Source organism: Anolis carolinensis, chromosome 2 (genome assembly GCF_035594765.1).
Source record: "Anolis carolinensis isolate JA03-04 chromosome 2, rAnoCar3.1.pri, whole genome shotgun sequence".
NCBI lineage: Eukaryota > Metazoa > Chordata > Lepidosauria > Squamata > Dactyloidae > Anolis > Anolis carolinensis.
This window is the reverse complement of record NC_085842.1, coordinates 259,122,785-259,150,412: the sequence shown is the minus strand read 5'-3', so window position 1 is coordinate 259,150,412 and position 27,628 is coordinate 259,122,785. Positions and strand designations below refer to the sequence as shown.

The 27,628-nt window shown below is 38.9% G+C and overlaps 1 protein-coding gene across 1 annotated transcript; it reads left to right on the top strand.

Annotated features, from left to right (window-relative positions):
- Positions 1-1,035: 1,035 nt before the first annotated feature.
- isoc1 (isochorismatase domain containing 1) lies at positions 1,036-16,866 on the top strand. The gene is made up of 5 exons (XM_062972127.1): positions 1,036-1,612; positions 8,629-8,748; positions 8,860-9,063; positions 9,868-9,984; positions 14,002-16,866. The coding sequence occupies exons 1-5, from the start codon at positions 1,277-1,279 to the stop codon at positions 14,146-14,148; spliced, it is 924 nt and encodes a 307-aa protein (XP_062828197.1). The 5' UTR covers positions 1,036-1,276; the 3' UTR covers positions 14,149-16,866.
- The last annotated feature ends 10,762 nt before the right edge of the window (positions 16,867-27,628 follow it).

Below are 27,628 nucleotides of genomic sequence, written 5' to 3'. Positions count from 1 at the left end.
GCTGCATTCTTAAGTGCATTCTTAACTATATATATCAGGCATGGGTAAACTTTGGCCCTCCATGTATTTTGGATTTCAATTCCTACAATTCTTAACAGCCAGTCGGAGTCCAAAACACCTGGAAGGCTGATGTTTGCCCATGCCTAATATATATGGATGCATGCATGCACACTTTGGCTAGCACAGAGAAGGGTTAACACCCCATAGTGTTTGTTTTGCTATCTATGCCCAGAAGATTTCATCTCACTGTGTTGTCGAAGGCCTTCATGGCCGGAATCACTGGGTTGCTGTGAGTTTTCTGGGCTGTATGGTCATGTTCCAGAAGCATTCCCTCCTGACGTTTCACTCGCATCTATGGCTGGTATCTTCAGAGGTTTTGAGGTCTGTTGAAAACGAGGCAACAGGGCATTATTAATGCACCATGGGCATTATTCCACAGATATAGAAACCATAGGAGCCCCAGTGGCGAAATGTGTTAAAGCACTGAGCTGCTGAACTTGCAGACTGAAAGGTCCCAGGTTCAAACCCTGGGAGTGGAGTGAGTTCCTGCTGTTAGCTCCAGCTTCTGCCAATCTAGCAGTTCGAAAACATGCCAATGTGAGTAGAGCAATAGATACCACTCTGGCGGGAAGGTAACAGCACTCCATGCAGTCATGCCGGCCACATGACCTTGGAGGTGTCTACGGACAATGCCGGCTCTTCGGCTTAGAAATGGAGACAAGCACCAACCCCCAGTCCAGTCCTATGACTGGGCTTAACGTCAGGGGAAACCTTTACCTTTACCTTATAGAAACCTCCCTTGCGTAGTTTTCCAATATACCTCACACACCTCTGAGGATGCCTGCCATAGATGTGGGCGAAATGTCAGGAGAGAATGCTTCTGAAGCATGGCCATACAGCCAGGAAAAGGCACAACAACCCTAAGGATGATGTGCTCCTAGCTATGTCGTAAGGAGGGAGAGGAGGGGAATGGCATCCTCCAGGTGAGGAGGAGGAGGAAGAGGAGGCACATGTTGCTGCGACTCCTGAGAGGCACCGTCATAGCCCAGTGTCCAGTGCAGGCGAGGAAAGAGACGGAGCAGCAGCAGCAGTAGCAGGGCTCGGTTCTCCCTCCTGCCTGAAGCTGGCTTCCTTGGTGAGGAGGAGGAGCAGGAGCCGCGATTGGGAGCCGCCGCCCGGAGGAAGCCTGTCTGGCGGCAGCGGCAGCAGCAGCAGCAATCGGAGGAGGAGGAGCTGCACCAGCGGCGGCGCGGAGCTGGAGCGCCTGCCCGCGAACATGGCGGCGGTGGAGCAGCACCAGCTCCCGGCCGAAGCCTCCCCGTTTCCCGCTTCCTCGTCCTCCGCGGCGGCGGCGGCGCCTCTCCTTCCGGGGGGCTCGGTGCCGGTGCTGTTCTGCTTCTCGGTCTTCGCGCGGCCCTCGTCGGTGCCCCGCGGGTCGGGCTACGAGGCGCTGATCCAGAAGTTCCTCAGCCTCTACGGCGACCAGCTGGACATGCACCGCAAGTTCGTGGTGCAGCTCTTCGCCGAGGAGTGGAGCCAGTACATCGACCTGCCCAAGGGCTTCGTGGTGGCCGAGCGGTGCAAGGTGCGCCTCGTGCCCCTCCAGATACAGGTGGGTCTGCGCCCGGCCAGCAAGGAAGGAAGGAAGCAAGGCAAGGGGCAGGAAGAGAAAGAAAGCCAGCCAGCACGGAAGGAAGGAAGGAAGGAAGCAGCTCTCCGCCCAAGATAAGAACCAGGGCAGCCTCAGGCCCCTTCCGCACTAAATCCAGATTGAACTGGATTAGATTACTCTGCACCAGGCATGGGCAAGCTCTGGCCGCCCAGGTGTTTTGGACTTCAACTCCCACAATTCCTAACAGCCGGTAGGCTGTTAGGAATTGTGGGAGTTGAAGTCCAAAACACCTGGGCGGCCAGAGCTTGCCCATGCCTGGTGTAGAGTAATATAATCTGCTTTGAAGTGGATTCTATGGCAGTGTGGACTCAGATAACCCAGTTCAAAGCAGATATTGTGGGATTTCCTGCCTTGATATTCTGGGTTCTAGGGCTGTGTGGAAAGGCCCAGAGTCCACTTCCCTATGTCCCAGGATCTGATCTTAGATTATATGCTTTAAACTGGATTATATGAATCTCCACTGCTCTGTAATCTGGGATCACAACCTGGCATAGAGGGGCAGTGAGGAAGGAGCCTGTTCAGATCAGATAATCTGGATTTTATATGGCAGTGTAGAAGGGGCCTGGATTATAATGCAGTGCGGATGGGGCCTTAAAGTGGTGTCATTCCTTCTATAGTGGAAATGTACTCTGAGGGCAGGCAGACCTCCTTCCAGGGTTGTTGTATGTCTTTCGGGCTGTGTGGCCATGTTCCAGAAGTATTCTCTCCTGACGTTTCGCCCACATCTATGGCAGGCATCCTCAGAGGTTTTCTTTAGGAAAGGAAAGGTAGCTATAATTCTCCCTCAGAAACACACCCAAAGGATCCTTAGAACATTTCCAGACTTCTCTTTGGCCCCTTCTACACTGCCATATAAAATTCAGATTATCCACTTTATTTATTATTTACTTATTTACTATATTTGTATACCACTTTTCTCACTCCTGGGGGATCTCAAGGTGGTTTACAACATATTAATGGCAAAAATTCAATGCCAACATACATATAATAGGAAAAAAATCATAATAACTAAACACTAACATATAACTATAAATTAAAACCATTAAACATAGACAGAAATAACATTTAAACACTAAGACAAAGCATTAAAACATCCTAATATAAATATTAAAATCACATGATCCAAAAATCGTACACTGTGGACTTTGAACTCGATTTCATGGCATTGTAGACTCATATAATAATAAATTTTTACCTCTGAGGATGCCTGCCATAGATGTGGGCGAAACATCAGGAGAGAATGCTTCTGGAACATGGCCATACAGCCAGGAAAACACACAACAACCCAATAATAAATGTAATAATAATAATACATTTTTTTTTAACCCACCCATTCTCCCCAGAGGGACTCAGGGCGGCTTCCAAAGGCAAAAAATGGCAAACATTCAATGCTATATACAATAACACAAAAGACATTGAAGCAAACAATTAAAAATAAACCAACCAATCACAGTTACAAATCAATCAATCAATGTCGATTATCTGCTTTGATAATCTGGATTACATGGCAATGTAGAAGGGGCCTCAATTGACAAAGAGGGCCTGTGTGTAGTCATAGTTGGAAGAGACCCTAAGGTTCTCCCAGTGTTTAAGACTATAATGTCCAGAATCCCTGACCATTGAACCACAACTGGCCAGGGATTCTGGGGGTTGGAGGCCCCAACACCTGGAGGGTGTCAGGTTGTGCAGGCCTGCGCTAAGGGCGTTCAGTCCTAGGCGTTGATGTAGGCAAAACCTGGAAATCCTAACCAGGGATGCATCTACACCAGTGGTTCTCAACCTTTGGTTCCCAGGTGTTTTGGCCTACAACTCCCAGAAATCCCAGCCACTGTTAGGATTTCTGGGAGTTGAAGGCCAAAACATCTGGGGACCCACAGGTTGAGAACTACTGATCTACACTGTAGGATTAGTGCAGTGAGACACTACTTTAACTGCATTGGCTCTGTGCTATGAAATCCTAGGAATTTCTAGTTTGGTGAGGCACCAGCACTCTTTGTCAGAGAAGGCCATGATTCCACAGCATTGCCCCATGACAGTTAAAAGTGGGGTCAAAGTAGTAATTCACTGCATACGAACCTCATGTGTGCCTTCAGATGACTTGCTGGCTTATGTTGACTCGTTGAACTCATAGGGTTTCTTAGGCAAGAGGTGGATTTGCCAGTTTCTTCCTCTGAAATCTAGACTACAGTAATATAGTAATAATACTAATATTTTATTTTTAACTTGCCCTCTCTCCCCAAGGGCGTCTTCCAAAGTAAAATGGCAAACATTCAATGCCAGTACAAAACATAATAGACAATTGACAGACAATTAAACATAAATCAATCAAAAATATTGTAAATAGGTAAAGGTAAAGGTTTTCCCCTGACGTTAAGTCCAGTCGTGACCGACTCTGGGGGTTGGTGCTCATCTCCATTTCTAAGCCGAAGAGCCGGTGTTGTTCATAGACACCTCCAAGGTCATGTGACCGGCATGACTGCATGGAGCGCCGTTACCTTCTCGCAGGAGCGGTACCTATTGATCTACTCATATTTGCATGTTTTCGAACTGCTAGGTTGGCAGGAGCTGGGGCTAACAGCGGGCGCTCATTCCGCTGTCGGAATTTGAACCTGTGACCTTTTGGTCCGCAAGTTCAGCAGCTCAGCGCTTTAACACACTGTGCCACCAGGGGCCTTAATTAATAAAAATATTTTTTAAAATATTGTATAAACATATCAAAAAACAAAAATTGCACAGATTAAAATACATATCAAAATATAGATCTCCATAATTTAGAATTGTTACCAGCAACGTCTCAAAGTAGAATCGGTGGTAGTCTACTAGTACCTGGTATTCCTTGGCGGTCTTTCATCAATTACTAACCAGAGCTGAGTATGTTTAGTTTCCAAGATTAAATCAGAGGCTGAATGGCCATCTGTTGGGAGTGCTTTAATTGTATGTTCCTGCGTGGCAGACGATTGGACTGGATGGCCATTGGCATCCAACTATGATTTCAAGCTGAGGATCTGTGAAATGGCAGGAAGCTACAGCAGAGTATACATACTAGTGCTCAGAACACAACTAAATCCAGATTTCCTTGTGTGTGTGTGTGTGGGGGGGGGGGGGGTCAAATCCTAATATCTTTGAGCCATGGATGTTTGAATCTGTGGATGCAGAACCTGTGGATACAGAGAGCTGACTGTATTCTGTAATCTTGACAACAACCTCCAATTGTGCCAGTGACCCCCATGACCTCTGGGAAAGAGGGCTAAAATTAAGGGATTGTGGTTAGACTTGAAAATCCATCAGGTAGGTGAAGAGGAGTCCCAATTTATTACTTTGATACTATCTTGTGTACAATCCAAGCCAAGCCATGTTTGTTTCTATGTTGGCCTCAAAGATTTCACTAGGCAGCTATGTTGCTGTGCATCCATTGACCTTTTCACCTTTAAATGATGGCCATGGTACCAAGAGGTCTTCAGAAAAGGAAGAAGCCAGGTTTGCTAATTTTACAAATTTTGGGAATGTATCCACCTATCACCAAAGCTAGGAGATTGATCCAACATAAATGGGCCGGCAGAACGTTGGATAAGCAAAAATGTTGGATAATAAGGAGGGATTAAGGAAAAGCTTATTAAATGTCAAATTATGTTATGATTTTACAAATTAAGCACCAAAACATCATGTTTTACAACAAATCGACAGAAAAAGCAGTTCAAAACATGTCAACGTTATGTAGTTATTACTTTATTTACAAATTTAGCACCAAAACATTGCAATGTGTTGAAAATATTAACTACTAAAACATTGACTACTAAAAGACAGGCTGTGTTGGATAATATAGAACGTTGGATAAGCGAAGTTTGGATGAACGAGATTCTACTCTACTGTACATTCACTCTTATCAGAAATGAGCCATCCATTTCTCTGAAAAGAGTGGTGAAAGGTAAAAGCTTAGTCCATCTTGGGAGAACCTAAATGATGCACCGGCCTTTCTACTCTCTCAGACATGGCAGTGATTTCTGCCTCTTTGAATACCTGGGAGGGGAAATGTTAGTGGCCCCCTGAGGCTACGTTGATGCTTTCTTCTCTCTGTGGAATAATCCTCAATTTATCCACAGGCCATAACAAAATCCACAATCTTGGCCCTCAGACATTCCTTCGACTTAAACATGAGGTTGGCTTATACATGTGTGTATGTGTGTGTGTGTGTGTGTGTGTGTGTGTGTATATATATACATACATATATACATATATACAGTAAATACATTCCAATAGGGCAGATCACGTAGCTGTAAGAGACTGTCCCTCAAAATGCTGCTTTTTTGCACTGAGTGTCTTGACAGTACCCTCAGTGCCAAAAAGATTGTGTTAAGGGTTAGTAAATCTGCATGAAATTATGCTGAGTAAGCTTCTGCTTAGATTTTGATCTGTCAAACAAAGTTATGCTATGCTTATCATGAGCATGGAATGATCGAGAGTTGTTGTTTGCATGATAGAGAAAAATGTAACCAGGTTTCTTTATTTTCTGCAGTCTGCAGTATCTCATGCTGTTCTGGTAGATCTTCTTAAGAGAATGTAGGACAGCCCTCTTGGGTGAGTGCAACTCCGTTAATGGTTTGGAGTTCAGGAAGAGATTCATCAGCTAAACCAGCTGTCAGGCTGTTGCCAGCTTCCTTTGCCAGTCTCCCCCACTTTGGCTGCAGAGGAACAGGTAGCTCCACTACTCCCTGGCTGGCCACCTCCGCCCAGTGCGTATCTACAAGTTGTTCATAACTTGGGAACTGCCTGTATCCAAGGCCCCTTCCACATAGCTGAATGAAATCCCATATTTTCTGCTTTGAACTGGAATATATGTCAGTGTGGACTCAGAAAACCCAGTTCAAAGCAGATATTTTGAGTTTTTCTGCCTTGATATTCTGGGTTATATGGCTGTGAGGGAGGCAAGCTCAACTGTAGTCATACGAACTTACGTTCAGAAGCGAGTTCCATTGAGTTCAACGGGGCTTCGATGACTGGTTAAGATATGAGACACTATCTTGAGGTATGCAAGATAGTGTCTCATATTTGTGCATATGGATGCATGAATAGCTGTCATTTATTTATGGTGTGTCTGCGTTTACAGTTTTGGTAAAGTAAATATTTTGTGGTTTAGCGCCAGCCTCTTGTGCTGAATCTTCTGGGATCTTTCAAGGAAAGAACAATGGTCTGCTGTTGAAAGAGAGAAAACTGAAATGTTTCTGTCTGCATGTAGTGTTTTGGATCCAAGCTCTTTACAGAAAATATTTCTTATTAAGAAGCACCACATAAAAGCACATAAACTGAACTGTAAAATCTGAAAAACAAGAACATTGGAACACTGAAGAAGTAATTTTTAGATTCTAAGTTATTTAGTGTCCTTGAAATCTGCTGAAAGTATTGTTTTCATGCAGTTTTATATTTATTTATATACAAAAGCATTTTCTGTAACTGTACTGAAGTAGTGCAAGTAATTGGTTGAATGATTAATGCACTTCAGGGAAAACTTTCTTGTACACTGTTTTGGCAAATACTGGGTTACCATAAACTATTATTTGCATGAACTCAGAGGTCCTCGGCCCAGGCATCTACTGTGTCTCTGCTAATTGATGACTAAACATAACATTCATACTCTACATTGATTATCTTCAGGCTCTCTTGAAATAGATTCCTATGGGCCCTTCCATACAGCCATAAAACCCAAGGATATCAAGGCAGATAATCCACAATATCTACTTTGAACTGGATTATCTGAGTCCACTGCCATATAATCAAGTTCAATGTGAATTTTATACAGGTGTGTGGAAGGGGCCTTAATGACAGCAGCAATAATTTCACATTCCCTTTCTCAGAAGTTTGGTTTAGCTTATTGTAGGTAATGCCTAATACTACCTTTCCAATATTCTTGGCTCAGCACAAATTCCATGTTCAGCATGAAACTAATAAGGCTAAAGATGAGCATACATGTTTTACGAGGATTACAAATCATGTCTCTAGCCATTTGTTTGTTCTGTCTGTATTTTGTACCTGTGGGTATCCAGGGAGAAGCCAACTGAGGTAAAGGTTTACCGACTATCCGCAAGCCTTAGCAATATACCGTCTCCCCTTTCCTGAAACAACTGTATACTTTAAAAGTTGACCACATTTATGAATTTGTTTTCTTTGTTACAGTGAAGACTGTATGTGTAAGAAATATATGTTAGTTATATATGTTGTTGGTGCATGAAGGATGAATTATTCACCTTCTTAGCACAGGGAAGCCCTTTGGGAAGCCAACATCCAGCTTGCAAACATCCAGCTTGCAAATTGAAACATTGATATCGTACCATGGATAAAGAACCTACTGTGAGTCCATTTAAGAATGTTGCCTCTGTCTTCAACCTGAGGCTAGATAGAATGACAGTTCTTGTTTGCTTATCTTCACTGTTTTCTTCCATTATTTTTGAATTTATGCTTTTAAATTGCCAAGTACACCAAATTCAGTGTGCCTTTTCCGTGGTGATACAGCATAAGAGTTGTGGGTTTGATGTCAATATGTTTGTAAATTGTGTATGAACCTATTACCTGTAGTTAAACCTTGATAAATGCTTAGGCAGTACATCAGGCTTGAAAAATGGGGAACCGTGTCCAAGAGCTTTTCTTTAAGATAATGGCTGGGATCCAAAGAACTGCGTAACCAGTTCCACACACTTGAGACGGCTTTTGCATTCTTGAAAGCAGTTCTTTCTAAAACAGGCTGTTCTTGAAACAGGATTTTCTGAGCTGGTGGTATGAAATGGGGATATGCTGTTCAAAGAAAAAGTCAGATGTATTATTGGAAACATACAATCCCTGTATGGACGCACACACACCTTTGGTCTCACCTGAAGTGTGTATTTGAGCTCCAACTCAGTGTAAAACATTTCCTTTGGTTATACTGATTTTGGATATTAAATTTTAATATTCTTTCTTTTTTCTAGTTAACCACACTGGGCAATCTCACACCCTCAAGCACTGTGTTCTTCTGTTGTGATATGCAAGAAAGATTTAGACCTGCTATCAAGTATTTTGGAGATATAATCAGCGTGGGTCAACGATTGGTAGGTCTATCTATTTATTTCTTGTAGCACCTGCTCTCTATTCTGCAGTGTTTAATATTTGATAGCTTACATGTATAGTTTCATTACTCTGTGGATTCTTTCTTGTTACAGCTTCAAGGAGCAAGGATTTTAGGAATCCCAGTCATTGTAACAGAACAGTATCCCAAAGGTCTTGGAAGCACAGTGCAAGAAATTGACTTAACTGGGGCTAAACTTGTCTTACCCAAGACAAAGTTTTCTATGGTATTGCCTGAAGTCGAGGCTGCACTAGCAGAAATCCCTGGAGTCCGCAGTGTTGTTTTATTTGGAGTAGAAGTAGGTTCTTCATTTATATTATATTTAACTTTTCATATAGTAGTATAGAAATGTTGAAGTAAAGGATAAATGCTGGTTGACAGGCCTGTAGCGAGGTTTTTTTTTTAGGGGTTCAACCCCCCCCCCCCTGAAATTTTTCAGGTTATAAAAAAACCCTGGTTTACTCATGAATTTTAACTGGTTAACCAAATCCCCATGCTAAGTCTATGAGACACAAAACATTAAGAATCCCTCCAGGCACTATCTCAAGCAGATATTGACAGGTTTGAACCCCTAGCACACCCCCCCCCCCCGAAATTTTCAAAACCCCTCCCGAATTTTTTTTCTGGCTAGGGCCCTGCTGGTTGAGTATCCCTTATTCTAAAATAATGCTCCCAAAAGGTCCACATGGGTGGCTGAGATAGTGACCCCATTGATTTCTGATGAGTCAGTATATATCAATACGACCTGAAGAGAAACCAATGTATACAAACTTGACTTCATGCATAACATTATTTTTAAATAGTGTGTATAAAATTTCCTCTAGGCTATGTGTATAGGATGTATAGGGAACTTATTTTGGCTTGAGCCCTGTCTCTGAGATATCTCATATGAATATGCAAAAATCCCAAATCCAGATGTTGGTCCCAAGTATTTCAGATAAGGGACATTTATCCTCTATTGCTTTGAAAAGTAACATGTTTAAAATAATTATATTTTTAAAATATTTTTCAAGAAGTTTGGAAAATAAATATATTTTATTATATATTGTTCTGTAGTCTCATATACTCTGTTAATATATGTGTTGGTTTTTTTCTATCCAAGACCCATGTCTGCATCCAACAGACAGCACTAGAACTGGTAGGCAGAGGTCTGGAAGTTCATATTGTAGCTGATGCAACCTCTTCAAGAAGTATGATGGACAGAATGTTTGCTCTAGAGGTAATTTCTTTTAGATTAATATACATAAAAATGAATCTATAGTTTTTAGACTATAGCAGGCTTGTATAACTACTGAATTCATGTTATCTTCCATAACATATGCTGCACATAACAAATAACTAATTACGTTTAGGGGGAGATTATAGTCTAATATAAAATATATAGATAGATAGATGTGTGTGTGTGTGTGTGTGTGTGTGTGTGTGTGTACACACACACACACACACCTGCACGCACCACCTTTGTACCATTTGAGGGACTCAGTGGTTTCTTCCCCCGTTTTATTTTGGAGAACTTCTATTACGGCCTACACTTAAAAGAAGAGAACATTGAATTTTTAAAAAGAGAACATTTGATTCAGAGAGAAATTTTGTTCATTTAAATGTTAATGAAATGTGCTAGGGAGATATTGTTTCGCAGCTGATGTTCTGGAACTTCTTTGGAGACTTCATTTATATAATCTTTGTGCATAATTACTTCCAATTGAGCAGTATAAAGACTGCAAGCTTTCCATTTCTCGTTTTTAAAAAAGTATCCATAGTTTTCATGCATTAGTTTGGAACAGGTAAGCCATCAGAATATTGTTTGCAGGACCAAAACAGAACGAGAACTGTTGAGACTGTTGTCTGAACAGATGCAAATAGTCTCTCCAGATTCAAGCCACTTTTCATGTGTTGGGATAAATAACGTCTCGGACCTTTGTTTGATGCATCACGATACAGTAAGAAACACAGTGTACTGTTGTAGTCAGCAGGTGGGTCCATTTGGGACAAATCAAAATGTGTTCACCTAGTCAAAAAGTGGAATTTATATCGGGAATGTTTAACCTTTTCCAGAATTTTGCCACTTACCACAAACCTTAATATATTGGGGTTCTGACTGGTGTCTGAAACAACCCACAACTCAATCATTACACACACACACACACGCACACACACACAAATCCTGATGCATGTGGTTTAAGGTTAGAAAAAAGTTGGTACTTAGTGAAAAGAGTTACACTTGATTAAATGGGAGCTTAATGTAATCTGTATAAAGCTCATGACGTACAAGAAGTATGATAGCAGGCACTGGCTCAGGTGGAAGCCAAAGTAGTGGTGCACTCCAAGGACGCATTAGACTGAAATACATATTTTGCCTTGTTTTGACATTAATTGTATAGAGTTTGGTGTATATATTTGGTAGAGACAAATATTTTGTTTCTAACTTTATGTAAACCAATAATTTATTTGGCTGTTTGGCTGTTGGTTTATTTTTAAAACCTTAATAATAATAAAACTTTATTAATATCCCGCCACCATCTCCCCGTGGGGACTCGGGGCGGCTCACAATGTTACGAAAGTAACAGCGCAAATACATTAACAATATACACAGTTTAAAGCACAAGAAGATGATAAAACAGAAGTTAAAACAAAGGTTTATACAACAGTAATAATATCAAACAACCACCAATGCAATTCAGTCAACTTCAAAGGTTGGGGGGGGGGGACTATAACCTTGGTGTATTCCCTCTCCCTTCTGTTTCCAGGTTAGCAGTTCAATATGAACTTAAATGCTAATCAGCAACAAATACGAGCAAATTAAACTCCTTGTCTTGTTATAAACCCATGGACATTATTATTTGTCTGATAAGAAAGTGGGAATGGTAGTGCACAATTATTGAAAACAAGATATATTCCAGTTTCCCTGTTTTTTAATTAATACATTTCCATTGATGGACTAGCTAATACCAACAACAGTGCTCTTGAAATTCCAGATAGAATAGTGATTTGCCGTCTTCCTTAATATATGCACATTCAAGGGCCTTTTCCTCCTGCCATCCTTTCCATTTATATGAAAGAACAGTGGCTGAGATTTTGTTGATTTTTCTCTCGGTATCGCCAGTTGAAACTCAATTTAATTACGAAAACATTACATACTATTTATAAGCAGTTCAGAATTTCAAAAGACATCACATTAGTTAAAAAAAGAACCAATAAGAATGAGAACAGGCAGTAAAATAATTTCTGTGGTTTGAGCTTTTTGACTGTTTTATATACACCAATATGGATAGCTATAAAAACCCAATTTGCATGGGAGTTGTTGAATAATATCTAGAGACCCAAATCGGGTAAAAACTAAAGAGCAACAAACACAATGTGATGTCATGATGTGTTTAGACATACCCTAAAATTCTCTTGATCATGAAGATGTATTCCCAGCCTTGCAAGGAGTCTCTCTTTTTTGAAAGGATTTCTGCATATGATAGAGAGGGGGGAGAAGTAGCAGGTGGATGTTGCTTTGAAAATGTTTTAAATTAAAGTGAACAGTAAAGAATGTTATATTTATTTTGCGCAAGCTGCCATTTGAAGACAGATCTAGGCACGTTTCATTAGTTTTGATTGTATATTTTTTATTGTATATTAGACTGTTTGTGCCAAAAATTAAATGAAAATAATTTTTAAAAAAGAATTTCAAAAGACAAAATGGAAAATCCAGTACGGCAAAAAGTTTTCATTCTATGGCAAGGACACAATATTATCATGCTAACAGAAACAGTTTCTCTACTGGAACCAGGAGTGGATGATTCCCTTTTGCTGGGAACCTTTTTGAGTAGGTTTTGGATCTATTTGAAGGGTTGCCAGAGGAAGAAAAGGAAATGTCTGTTTTACTAGCAGAAGTATAATAGCAAAGTGGTCTTTGATGTAGATGCAGAGCTCCTTATTAAAATTAACCTGTGTCCAGTACGCAGACCTAGTTTGCAGACAGCTCATGTTTACTAGTCCACATTCCAATGCGGTGCTTTTTCATTTCCTTGTCTAGTATTTAAAATATTACCTCATGCAAAAGGGATGCTATCTTCAAGAAAGCTTTTAGAGGAGAATGACAGCAAATGTTTACACTTCATAGGGTACACTTCATATTGAGCCCCTGGTGGCGCAGTGGGTTAAACTGCTGACCTGCTGAACTTGCTGACCGAAAGGTTGGCAGTTCAAATCTGGGGGCGGGCTAGAGTATCTCCCATCAAAAAGGCAGTATAATATTTCAAAAACTACAATAAGAAATACATGCAAACTCAGATTCATTTATAAAACAGAGCTTGGAGATCTTGTCTGTAGTGCTGCAACTTTGCACTTTTGCCTAGACCTGCCCTCCCACTTTATACCATTTTCCTAAGTGGTGGTCCTTCTGTGTTATTATCCTATGTTTTTAAATTGGTTTTACTGTTATTATATTGTGTTATTTGTTTTTAATGTGTTTTATCTGGGTGAAGTTTGCAGTTTTATATGTATTTTATTTTGCCTATTATCTGTTTTTGGGCTTGCCCTGTGGAAGCCGCTCTGAGTCCCCGCGGGGAGATGGAGACGGGATAGAAAATTAAAGTAGTAGTAGTAGTAGTAATAATAGTTATTATTATTATTATTAATGGCCTGAAGTGGATACTCTCTTCTCAGTGGGCTGGGTAAGGATGATTATACTTGTACTGAAATATTTAAGTGAAAATGATTTGTAGTCCTTGTCTTGACCATATAGAACCGAAATGTAAGAGAACTGAAATTCTTTTTCCAAACCCTTAAGTGATATTTCTCTCTTCTAAAAGCAGTAAACAAAAGTACAGTAGAGTCTCATTTATCCAACACTCGCTTATCCAATGTTCTGGATTATCCAACACATTTTTGTAGTCAATGTTTTCAATACATCGTGATATTTTGGTGCTAAATTCGTAAATACAGTAATTACTACATAGCATTACTGCGTATTGAACTACTTTTTCTGTCAAATTTGTTTTATAACATGATGTTTTGGTGCTTAATTTGTAAAATCGTAACCTAATTTGATGTTTAATAGGCTTTTCCTTAATCCCTCCTTATTATCCAACATATTTGCTTATCCAACATTCTGCCATCCCGTTTATGTTGGATAAGTGAGACTACTGTACATTGTCTCTGGAAATGTTAAGGATAGTAGTCTAACTGTTAAATGGTTATAGAGAGCACAAACTCACTTCTGGTTGTTCTTTTCTGTATTTTTCTTCAGCGTCTTGCTCGCACTGGGATTATTGTTACCACTAGTGAAGCTATATTGCTGCAGCTGATAGCTGACAAAGATCATCCCAAATTCAAAGAAATCCAAAACCTCATTAAGGCAAGTGCTCCAGAGTCAGGGCTTCTTTCCAAAGTATAAAGAGGACATTTTTGGGTGTGTGTGTGAATAAAATGGCAATGTAATTGTACTTACGCAAACACTCTCAAACACACATTCACTTGCACATGTGTGCTTATACGCACATGTGTGCTTGCACATACGACTCGCACGCACACCCCTTCTGCAAATTGATGTATCTGTGCTTGCCTTAGCAGAAAATGTCTGATTATGCTGTCCAGGAGCCCATTTATTCTGTTAGTCATAGCTCTTTTATTTTTTGTCAGAACAAACTTTGAAAACAGAGGTGCCTGTTTGTCTGTACTGTACCCACTGATTGTAACACAGCTCCAAATAAATTGCATATTTTTTGTGAAACCTCTTTTGACTGTAAAATTATACTGTGGCATTGTTTTACATTTTGTATTAATAATATAATATGACATAGATACATGTGTATAATATTTTATTAATCTATAAATGAAACCATATTTTAATTAAAATTGAATATATACATGGGAGAATAGCTGCTTTAGAAATGGAGAAACATATTAGAGACAAAATGAATGTGTAGATGCATTATTGTTAGTTTCTTAACTAGCTAGGCTGATACTTGATTGTTCAGTACTTTATTACTACTTGCTGTTCCAAAGTTCTTTACTGTGAAGTTCCAACTGGAAAGAGTGCAGGTTCATGTTCACTTTTAAATCCTAGGCAATTCTGTCGACTTATTAATGGGAATTTATGAATGATATTTAAGAAGGAGTTTAATTCATTTGTAGACAATTCTAGCTCCTCATTTCTAAATATGAAAATATTTTTTCTGTATGTGTTGAGGGATTTATTTGTAATCCCAGTTTTGCATTATTTCAAGCAAAGCTTTGGTTAAAAATCGGTTCATTGAATTTCACGACTGATATTTTAATACAGATACTAAATAGTTTTTCAAGGAAATCTGATATATTTTAAAAAGGGCATCTGTTACTTGATGGAGTGATTTATAGCTTGCAAATTAAGTTGAGTAACAGTTCTCTTACTACATGCCAATTACTCATGTTATAAATGACTGACAACATTCCAATGTTTGTATCAAGAATATATGTGGGTTTCTAGGAAGGAATTTTGCAGAATGACACACAATATTAATCCTTTTAAGAAACTGATACATTATTGGAGAGTTCTTATTTTTTCCACAAACCCTGGTTCTAGAAATTATCTTGAGGTGTTTAAATAAATGCATATGTTTACTATGTCAAATTATTTTATGTAAAAGTTGATCATTTTATACTTTTGCTATGGTCTCTTAGAACAAGATGTTAGGACTCGTCAAAATCTTATGGGGGGGGGGCTTGGGTTAATTTGACGAAGGGTAGCATATGAAAATCCCATACTTTCAGTTATTTAAAGAAAATACAAACTTGTTGCAATTTAGAATGTGAAATATGTAGACAGAGAAAAATAGGATTGAGGAAATAACTGTCCCACATTTAGTGACCTACTTTTGGTATCTTTTCTGGTATATTAATCAGCTGTTGAGCTGACTAAAGTATAAATGAACAGCTGTGCACCAAAACCCAATATATTATTTCATGGTAGGAAGATTTGCTGATCCATCATGAGGATATGAATGTTATTGTTGGAGATATGGTATCCATACACATCAGAATTTTTTAAAAATACACATAGCCAAGTTTTGGAAGTATTTTGTCTTGCGTTGTGAAGATTCTGGCATTAAGAAATTTAGGCCACAAGCCTGAAGTTCTTTCAACCATTATTTGATATAAATGGCCTTGTTCCGATGACATTTCCACGAGAAATATTATTTGAATTTCAAATGATGTGATCACAATGGTTAATGGCTCTGTGTGGGAAGGCAGGCAATTTACAGGTTTAGGCTATAGCTCTAACTGCAATAACTCTTGTTTCTCTGTTGAAGCAGAGCTGCTTCATTTTTAGTACCATATATATTCAGGTATCAGTTTAGAAATGTTGCCAAAAAAATCAACTAAAAAGAAGATGGCTTGGGTTATCTATGGGTCCTGCACCTTACCTCTTACCAAAAAAGGAACCATCACTTTCTCTGAGTAGAGCGGTGAAAGAAGAGAGCTTTGTCTACTCTGAGAGAATAAAAGAAGCACCAACCTCCTCTATGGCGCTGCTTCTGGCTTTTTTGAATGCCTGGGTGGGGAAGTGGCCAGGAGCAGCTGGACCTCAGAGGTAGCATTGGTAGCTTCCCCTTTCTGTGGAATGACCCTCGACTTATCCATGGACCATATAAAAATCTATAGTTTTGCCTCCAAAGCTTGCCCTTGACTTATACATGTGGTTGATTTATGGTACATCTGTATTTGTCATATTTGTCACATTTCAGTCTAAGTTCATCAGTCTGTACTCTTTGATAATCTTCTGTAACTGGACACTCTTCAGACATCATGAACTTCAACTTGTGTGATCTGTCACTAGTACCCTGGGAGTTGTAGTCCATTAAATCTGAATGTGCCAGGTTGGAAAGCTGTCTCTTACTTGAAATAAGGAATATACTTTTGGGAAAAAGCCCTCAATACAAACATCCTCTTTTAGATTGTGCTTGTTGATGCTCCAGCAGATGTTTTAATTCACATTCTGTTGAAAATGTTTAACTTGCTTCCAGTAGCTTATTTATTTTGAAAGGGAGTTCCATTGTATTTGGAAGTGATTACTTCCAAGTAAATGTTTGTAGGATTAAACCAAATACCTAAATTAAAGTCAGTGTTCAGGAAAGGGATGTCTCATGTGCTATTCATTTATGAATGTGAAACTATGTTGCGGTCATTACTTTGTTATTTAAGTACTGAGAAAAAAACTCTCAATAGTCAAATATCTTGTTGGTGTTCTGCCCTTCTTCAATCAATTATACTGGAAAGGTGTGGGAGAAATCTTTTAACCCCCCAGTCCCCTGTCCGGCTTCTTGTCTCCTACTCCAGGCTAACATAGTTTTGCTTTTGGTTTCACAGTACATTGAAGGAATGGGAAGGCTCTGGATGCAAGTCTTCTCCTCTCCGCACTTTCTCTTTTCCGTGGTCAGAGCATGATTTTGGAGAGGCAAAGGCTTGAGGAGGGCGCTGCACTTGTGGTGGGGAGGCTTACAAGGGTGGACCCTTCTTCTCTGGCCTCAGAAAGGGAAGCCTACTCGGTGCAATGGACCCTAGGGTTGTTCTTCTACAAACCCTAAGACTGCGCCCTTTCCAAGAAATGGAAGAGAAATGCATCTCAGGAATTTGAATGTTTGGTGTTCAATCTTGCTCCACCAAGTATTTCAACAGAAGTCACTCACCTCATAGCACTAATGTGAGGTAGATGCTGGTTGAAGAAATAACTGTCTTGGTTGTGGTCTCTCATTATGGAATTCTTTCCCAACGAAATAATGGTGCTGACTCTAATTTTGTTTTTGTTAGTTGGCAAAGACTTCTTTTATTTTCACAAGTTGTTTCTTTTTAAAAAATTAAGTTCTGAAATTGTTTTAACTTCTATCTACATTTTGTTTTTTGTTTGTATTTATTTTGTATTTGTAGATTTTTCTGTTACATTTTAGCCCAAGTTTTATTAGCCCTGTAAATGTTTTTACATCAATGGGTAACAACAGCAACAACAGCCTTTATTGGCACAGACGTATATAACAAAAAGAAGTTACAGATAAAGAAGAAAGCAAGATCAAAAATTACTGATCTCAAGAATAAAAGTTGTGACGGTCTCGCAGAAGAATGCATTAGAGTTATTCAAGAGGTATGGAATTTTTTTAAACATTATTTGCAATTGAGAACACTGCAAAAATTGAATTCCTGTATTTCATCCATATTTTATCATATTTGGGGCATACAAACAAAAAATGGTCAAGTGTTTCAACAAAACTCCAAGTCACAAGAACAACCCTTTTTTAGAACACCAGTGGATAGATAACACACAACTATTTTTTTTCCAAAAGAGTGGAACAAACAAAATGAATGATAAGACATGTTTGATTTAATAGCTTCAGTAGCATGCCATTGTATTTTTGCTTTAGGAATTTAATGGATTAACTAGCATGAGAATAATACTAAGTATAGATAGGAGTGTTGAACTGAATCTAGGCATGCCTAGAACCTATTGGAATTTTTGGAGTTTGGATTAGAATTTATTATCTTCCTCTGATTTCAGTAGTATACTCTATAAACATCATAAATTTAAACCCAACCCATAGATTTTACATTTGGATTGCAAATGTAATGTAGAATTGGCATTATTTATACATAGAATTCTTCCTTTGATGCATTTATTTAGATAGAGGATTGCATGACTCATTAAAAAAGTCAGTTATGCTTGGTAAGGTAGAAGGCAGTACAAAAAGAGGGAAACTTACAGGTGGAAATGTGCAATCAAGGAAACCACTGCCCCAAGTCTGCAAGACCTGAGCAAGACTGCTAATAACAGGGTGACTTGGAAGTACAACACAGCTAGCATGGGGTCATTGCTCCAACAAGATTTGGAATCTTGAAGATAAAAGAAAGAAGAGATCTCACTAAAGAGAAGTTCAATACAAGAGATTTGAGTATAATTTGAGCTACAAAATCTGAATAATCATCATCATCTATCACCCCTTCCTTTTAAAAAGGCTTTCTTTCACTTGGATAACAAGGCATGGAAAAAGGAAAGCCTCAAATGGACGACTCCATTGTTTTTTTCCTTTTTAATGAGTACTCGGGAGAATTTTCTGAATGCCTGCAGACAAGTAGTAGATATCTCCCATGAAAGATGCAATTCCCAAAGTGGAATATTGATTTCCCAGTACAGTAGTTCCTCCAAAGTTCAGTCCTGTAAATATCTAATCAGCACTGACTGAGTTGAAAAGCACTTGCTTCTGGCTACGTTTGTGTAGGACTGACGTCTTAAATTTATACTCACTAGTTTTATGCATATCTTTTAAATAATATGTTTCTGCAGCATATAGAATATATGGTAGATTATGGTTACACACATTTTTTATAGTTTCAACTGTTTTGACAGTAACAGTAGAATAAAATAGAGTTGCAGGAAATAAAGCCAAGCTACTGAATGAAATATAGCACAATATACTATAATTCCAGCAATAATTGTTTTTATTCCATCACCCAGTAATGAGCATAATGAAATTAAATCCTTGAGCAATTTTGACATGAATCAATGGATCTGTTTCTTTTGAGGTGGTCAAACATTATTCCAGCTTTCACATTACTTTTATTTATACCCATTGTATGTGCCTCCATGCCTGCCTAGACTTGCTGTTCACAGCTTCTTCTGCTTAACAGCTTTTGGTCCCAAATTGCTTATGGAACATTCATAAAATAGATGTGTAACCCTAAACAAATAAAATTTATTCAGGCAAAAGGATATTCAGAATTTTCTATAAAATCATTTTAATGGAAGTAACATTTTAGCTATTCAGTACAGTGAGGGTTTTGGGTTCTAGGGGTGGTAGGCAGCTGGAGGAGGAAGATGAAGTTCTGCAAAACAAGTTGATAATAGAGCTCAAGGCATAATAAAAATAATACAACAGACAGAAGTATAAAATATAAGATTTAGAAACAACAATTTATAAGTTAAACATTACAAAAATTAGAATGTATTTTTAAAAACTAGACAAACCCTAAAAATAACTGTAGAATAGACCTGCATTCCATTAACAGCCCAAACCTCATCAGTTTGATCTACTGACAGAAGGAAAGGAAGAAAGCCCATTCCCTTACTCCCACCAAAAGGCTGTCAGGTGGTAAGACCAAGAGAAAGTGGTTAAGACCTCGCCAGCTGACTTCAGAGGTTTTTTTTTCTTGTCAGGAGAGAATTGGCCATCTGCAAGGACGTTGCCCAGGGAACACCCGGATGTTTTGATGTTTTACCATCTTTGTGGGAGGCTTCTCATGTCCCCGCATGGAGCTGGAGCTGATAGAGGGAGCTCATCCGCGCTCTCCCCGAGTGGGATTCGAACCTGGCAGCCTTCAGGTCAGCAACCCAACCTTCAGGTCACAAGGCTTTTATCCCCTAGGCCACCGGAGGCTCCACTTCAGAGATCTAATAGGCTTATACAAGGTGATATGGTCCTTCAGATCTGGACCAAAGCTATATGGGGCCTTGTTGGTCAAATCCTGGAAATGGTTTTGTGCCAGAAAACAGATTGATAGCCAGCAGAACTGTTACAATGGACAAGCTGTGTCTTACCTGTAGCCAGGTGCAATTAACCTGCCTGCAGCTCTTTGGACCAACTGAAGTTTCTAAGACCTTTTGGAAAGCAGTTTTACATAGAGGGCAATACAGTAATCCAAATAGGATGTCGCCACTCTGACCAAATTGAGTTTCTCCATGAACAGGCACAGTTTTGTCCAAGTAGCTTTAATTCACTTTTCTCTACAAGGAGTGTGTTGCACTTAATTAAGGAGTGGCAAATAAAATTATGAGTTGATGAGGAATATGTTTTTGCATGAGGATGTTTTTCTGTCCAATTCAGTAAAACAAGCAACATCTATTGGCCACTCCTTGTTTTACAATTCTTTGCAGCTACAACCAAAAGTTGTCACACTTCTTTTACATCTCTTACTTGGATACGATGGCTAGCATTGATTATACTCAAGGAGGAAGAAGCTATTGGGGCCGTTGTGGGGGAGATTAGACAAAAGTTTTATTGTAAGCCGCCCTGAGTCCCCTATTGGGTGAGAAGGGCGGGATACAAGTATTGTAATAAATAAATAAATAATAAATTGTATAAAAGCACTCTTGTTCACTGCTGAAACCTGGGCCTTCAGGCTCAGAACTGAAACTAGAAGTACCTCCAAACTGCAAAGTAGCATTTTTTTTCTAACTCAGACTGGATTCCTATTCTCAGATCTGTATTTTGACCGACCAGGAGCATTTCTGTCTTGTCTGCATTAAGGTTCAATGTATTTAACCTCATCCTGTAAATTACAGTATAGCACAGTTTCCCCATCCCCGAAACACAGGATAATCTCTCCTAGTGGTTTCGTGCATATAGATATATATTTGTGGTCAAGACTGAACATTTAGTAACACCACAGGGCACTTGTCAAGGAGTCAAGAAGGAATCCCCAGTGCCATCCCTGAGCGCTGCTCTGGTGAAGAAGCTACTGTAGAACAGTGCCTACAAACCTCATCTCAGAGAGATGATTCAGAAGGTTGATGGTATCAAAAACCGCGGAAAAGTCCAGCAAAACCAAAGTTGTCTTTGTTGTCTAACCAGATCTGAAACGAGACTAAGATGGATGCATATATTCTGCCTCATCCAGGAACCCTTGGAGTTGAGAAGCCACTTCCCACTCTAATACTTTGCCCAAAAATAGAAGGTTTAAGACTGGCCTATAATAACAGCGTCCAAGGAAGGCTTTTGTTTTCAGAAGAGTTCTTACCACAGTTTTCTTGTTGAGACCTGCCTTGGAAAAAGAAGTATTAATGAGTTGTTGAACGCTTTCATGGCCGGAATCACTGGGTTGCTGTTTTCCAGGCTGTATGGCCATGTTCCAGAAGCATTCTCTCCTGATGTTTTGCCCACATCTATAGCAGGCATCCTCTGAGGTTATGACCTCACAACCTCTGAGGATTCCTGCCATAGATGTGGGCGAAACGTCAGGAGAGAACGCTAAGGTTATCAACTTAGCTAACCTTCTGACTTAGCCAGGAAGGGCAAGGGAGATGTTGTGGTTCCTTCCCAGCTCTCTTCATTCTACTCTCAATCACACACAATCTTTGACTGCTCCACTTCTACTCTGGGTCAAAATCCCATCTCTGTGTAGCCATTGGCTGCTGCAGCACTGAAGTTGGGACTTGTGCCATGGTTTATACAGCTGTTTGGCCAAGGCAGCTGCACGTCCCCTGCAAAGACATTGCACATCCTTGTGGGTCTGTGGATCACAGGCGAAGAACTTATTTTCTAGAACATTGCACAATGAGATGCATCCATGGTACTGTACTTCTACTTATTCAGATTTTCAGCCAAGCCAATTTCTGCAATACTGGACAAATGAACAGACACATCACATCTTTCCCAGATTGCATAGACATAAGGCTACCAAGACTTCCCAAATAGAATGTCAGGCAATGTACACATGAATTCATTATTTTAGTGAATTCTTTTGGCCACACAGAGTTTGCTAATTGCATAGAAAGTACAAAGCATTATCTTTAAACTAAATGGTTGCCATAGCTGCACTTGTAATTCATAATTTCATTAGTGGTGCTTTAATTTGAATTTCTGAGAAACAGTAACAATTATTTTTTTGTTACTTAAAATTCTGTATATGTGCAAGTGTTTGTTTAATTAATCATATGATTTGTTTTGAATACCCCCTTAAATGTTAAAGTATTATTTTTGCACATAACTGTAGTCTGCTTATTAGTTTTCTGGAGTTATTGGCTTATAAGACTCGTGAGCTATTTGGAAGAAGAGACATATTAGATACAGTTATACAGTAGAGTCTCACTTATCCAACATAAACGGCAGAACGTTGGATAAGTGAATATATTGGATAATAAGGAGGAATTAAGGAAAAGTCTATTAAACATCAAATTACATTATGATTTTACAAATTAAGCACCAAAACACCATGTTTGACAATAAATTTGACAGAAAAAGCAGTTCAATACACAGCAATGTTATGTAGTAATTACTGTATTTACGAATTTAGCATTAAAACATTGCAATGTAATGAAAAGATTGACTACAAAAACAGTGACTACGAAAAGGCAGATAAGCAAATGTTGGATAAGTGAGACTGTATTTGGTGATTTAAAAAAGCAAGTCTAACTTTCAGAGCAGAATTATACTGGTTGAAGTACTGGAAAACCAGGAAAATTGAAAAGTGAAGCTGAGGCCTTAACAAATGTGTCCCACAATCACGTATACATTAACCCACATTTAGTGATACACTAAGGTCCACATGCTTCGTAAAGTAATTCATGATGAGGACATAGGGAATCTTTGGCCCTCAATTGTCCCAATTGGATTTTGGGTTGAAAGTTCAAAAAAAAAGATATCCCTGCAGAGCGCTGTATATTAGACAAAATGCCGGACTCTGCACTAAAGTATAAATAGATCAAACATTAAGAAAGGTGAATTCACAAAACCTAGTTGCAGAACACTTCAATCTTACTAGATATTCCATTTCAGACATCAGGACTGCAGTCTTTGAACAAAGAAACATTGGAAAGAAAAACAACAGAGTTGAAATTCAGCTTGAGAACTCCTTATTTGGAATCCTACAATCCAAAACACTTCAAAATTATCCACATGCGTGACTGGGATAGTGATACCTTTGCTTTCAGATGGCTCAGGGTCTACAAACTTTGTTTCATGCACAGCATAATTTAAAATGTATAATGTATAAAACTACCTTCAGAATATGTATATGAAACATAAAAAGTATATGAAACATAAATCAGTTTCTGCTCCTGGTTTCCCTTTGCCTGATTCTGGCAGATTTTTCACCACTCAGAATATCTCTACTAGGTGGCCTGTTGAACCTATGATAGTAAAGTATGACTTTTGCCAATTTTATAGCTACACAAGAGGCACAAGGAAAAGTCTTTGCTGATGGTCAGTTGCATTTCACTCCTTGACATACCACCTTCCCTCTAGCTGCCTTGTCCAATCTGTTTCAGTGTCTATAGCTCCCAAGAAGCTGGGATGGTGGGAGAGCATGACTATCATTCTGTGTCTGACTAACAGCAAAAATAGGTTCAGGATATATTCCACATGTTTTGTGCCAACAGCATGCTGAGACAGCTCCATGGTTGTGGGAGCTATAAATTTTTGAGCAAGCCTTGTCAGGCATGGATATTGGAGACCATGAAGACCATGCAGTTTTCTGGAACCACCGCTTACACTACCTTGACCAGCTTATACAGGGAAGGCACGTAACTACCAGCATGGTTGTTCTGTTATTGGCAGAAAGGCTGGGTGGTGGGTACTTGAAGGAACCTGCCCTTCAGCAGAAGTATTAATAGCAGAGCACGGGCAGGAATTAAAGACAGAAACATGCAACATGTGGAGTGCTGCACATTTCCTAGCATGTGCAACTTCCTATGCTATATTTCTTTGCCCAAAATTTACCAAAAGACATGCACAAAGCTATTTGTTTGTTTGAAATTCTGACTTTCTTCTAGTGTGGAACCCAATGCAGCTTATAATAAATTAATACAAAACAAAAGATAAAACAATCATCATAGTAAACAAAATGTTGAGACAAGCTTTGCTGTACAATCATAATACAAAAAGTAATGTAAAACATAATAAGAATACAAATACAGCATTCATGCTTCCCCCATTAAAAAAAACCCCTTCTTCAACAATTGGTTAATAGCCCAAGGCCTCTCTAAATAAAAAGATATTTGCCAGCAGAAGGAATACATTGAAGGGCATGCCTATGAATAAGAATTCCACACCAAGAAAACCCTCTTATGTGTCCACCTAAATTATCTATAATATAAATTTAAAATAACACAGATATTTGTGGCAACATGTAGGATCACCCAGCCAGCATGGTCAAATTGTGCAACCAGAAAGAAGAATATGGGACAATTGCCCCACAAACTGTAACCCTGCACATGGTATGGAAAAAAGGGTCACTTTAAAAACATTGTACTCCCCACTCAGGCACTCTCCAAATATATTGCACTACAATTTCCATAATTTTGAACTGGAATGCTGTCTGGAGATTATAGGTGAAGACATTGCAGTCTAACACATCTGGAGGGCAACAGCTTGAGGGAGACTGTTCAAAAGAGATCTGAACATGTGGATGATCTATCACATTAAATCTCTCATATTTGATCAGTCTTAGAGTGCCCTCTGTTGAGAAGAAACTGCTGATAGATAGTATTGTTTCAAAAACAATTATCAGTGTTTTTGTTATTAATATAATACCCTTTATTCCGAACTTCCTTTTTGACAACGGGCAGAACATCTACATGTGCAATCAGAGACAAGGACAATAAAACATAATTCTATAAATTTAAATGAAATACAAGCTGTTCATGCAGTTTTATTGGCAACATTTCTTCAGAGGGGATTTGCTTTTGCCTTCCCATGAAGCTGAAATAGAGTGCCTTCCCATTGTCACCAGAGGTTTCTATGGCTGAGTGGAAATTCCAACCCTGATCTTTAAAGTTATAGTCCAGTGTGCAGACCAATATGCAGGTTGACTTTAAAAAGGTTTGTGTCCAACTATAGCCAAATAGTGGCATCTCTGACAGGTCTGACAGGTTCCAAGACACCTAAGGCAGTGAAGTAGAAATCTAGAGGCACAGTCTGAAGGAGTTACATTAGTGATCTGTTTATCTGAAAGTAAGTTGATAAAGCTTATTACTTATATTTCAAAGATTTCCTGCCCAATGTCATCCAGCATTAGAACTATAGTATTTGCTGATAAAATTGTTTTTTATTATTATTTGTGATGTCAATATACTGCTTTCATGATGATTTCAGGATAATTTTCTTGGCATGAGTATAACCAGTAGGGTTTCCATCCAGGATATGTTTTTTTTTAATCCTTTTATTTATGGTTATGTCGATAGACTAAAAGAAAGAGGAACACATATGAACCACACAAAGACATGGAGAAACCAAGAAAGAAAAAACAAAAAAAAAAACAAAAACAAAAACTGAAACAAAAAAGGACATACACTGCTACGGTTCCCCTATACCCCCCACCCTCTATAGCCTTCCAGCTCCCCTGCTCTGCGTTTAACTTCGTGAAATTCTCTTTAATTTCATATCCCGTACCGGTAATCTTATCCCCCTAGAGCGCCTCCTCTGTGACATAGAGTCTCTTTATATATTCAGATTCCTTTTTTCCTTTAAGTATGTACTTAATTTACTCCAGTCCGTTTTCATTCCTGCATGATTATTTTGAGAGATTATCTGCGTTAGAGTGTCCATGCTCTGTATATCCAGCAATTTCAGTGTCCATTGCTCCAGTGATGGGACTTCCGATGTTTTCCAGGTCCTCGCTATCACCAATCTAGCTGCACTTATCATGTATATAAACAGTTTTTCATTGTTTAAGTCCGTAAAAAAATCTGTTAAACCTAATAAAAAGTATGCTGGTTTAAATACAAGCTTTCTTTGAAGTATAATTTCCATCTCTTTCTTAATTGATCTCCAAAAGCTTTTGATCTTCTTACACCCCCACCACATATGAAAGAATTCCCCCTTCATTTTCCTACATTTCCAGCATTCGTCTCCCATCTTTCCTTTGTTGAATTTTGCCAATTTAGCTGGTGTAATGTACCACCTGTAAAAAGTTTTATACCAGCTTTCTTTTAACACTGTTGAGTATGTATATTTTATTCTCTTTTGCCAGTATCTTTCCCATTCCACTAACATTATGGTATGTCCACATTCCCTTGCCCATAAAATCATGTTTTCTTTTACGTAAACCTCTTCAGTTTCCCATATTAGTAATTGCTGATATAATACTTTAATTATTCTCGTCTCAAGTTTTAGGACCTTATCCCAAACTGTGTTACTTGTCTCAAATCCTATTTGATTATCTACTTTGAAGCATTCCCTGATCTGCCAGTAATTTAACCAGGTTATAGATGGCTCTATTTGTTTGATCTCCTCATAAGATTTAAGATTTGTTCCAGAATTGTCTATCTTTAACAGTTGCTTATATGTTAGCCATCTTTCCCTGGGGATCTCTCTTTTGTGTTCTAATTCAAGTGGCGAGAGCCATAATGGGGTCTTCCTGAGGAGTCTAGGTTTATATTTCTCCCAAGTTAATAGTAAAGCTTTTTTTAAGGTAGTGATTGCTGAAATTCCTTTCTTTAAAACCTTTCCTTCTCCAAAGGTAAGCATGCCATCCCTTATACAGATCCTGTCCTTCTAATGCCAAGAGCCTGGTTTTCTTCAGAGTGGCCCATTCCTTGACCCATTCCAGTGCCGCTGCGTCGTAATACAGCTGGAGGTCGGGGACACCCAACCCCCCTCTCTGTATATCATCCTTCATATATTTAAATTTTATCCTTGCACGTTTCCTGCCCCAGATAAATTTGTTGATTTCTCTCTGCCATTCACTCAGTATTTTTTTATTTCTCAGGATAGGTAAATTCCGGAATAGGAAAAGCGTTTCGGCCAAAACCTTCATTTTTATTATCGCGATCTTTCCTAAGAGAGAGGTCGGTAATGTCTCCCAAGTCTTCAATTTCTTTTTCATTTCTCTCCATTTTTTATCATAGTTGTTTTTTTCTAGTTGGGCATTGCTTACTGTGAACTCAATCCCAAGCTATTTGATTTTTTTTAACAACCTCAATCCCTGTTTTATTTTGTATTTCCTCCTTTTGTGTTTGTGAAGTATTCTTAGTCAAGATCTTAGTTTTTTCCCTATTTATCTTTATTCCAGCTATTTCCCCGAAACTTTCAAAAGCTATCCATCCAGGATATGTTGAGAGTTTTGTGAACAAAGCATCTTTTATTTGCATATTTGGAAACATTTTCAGGAGTGCTCTTAGATCAACACAAGTCTAT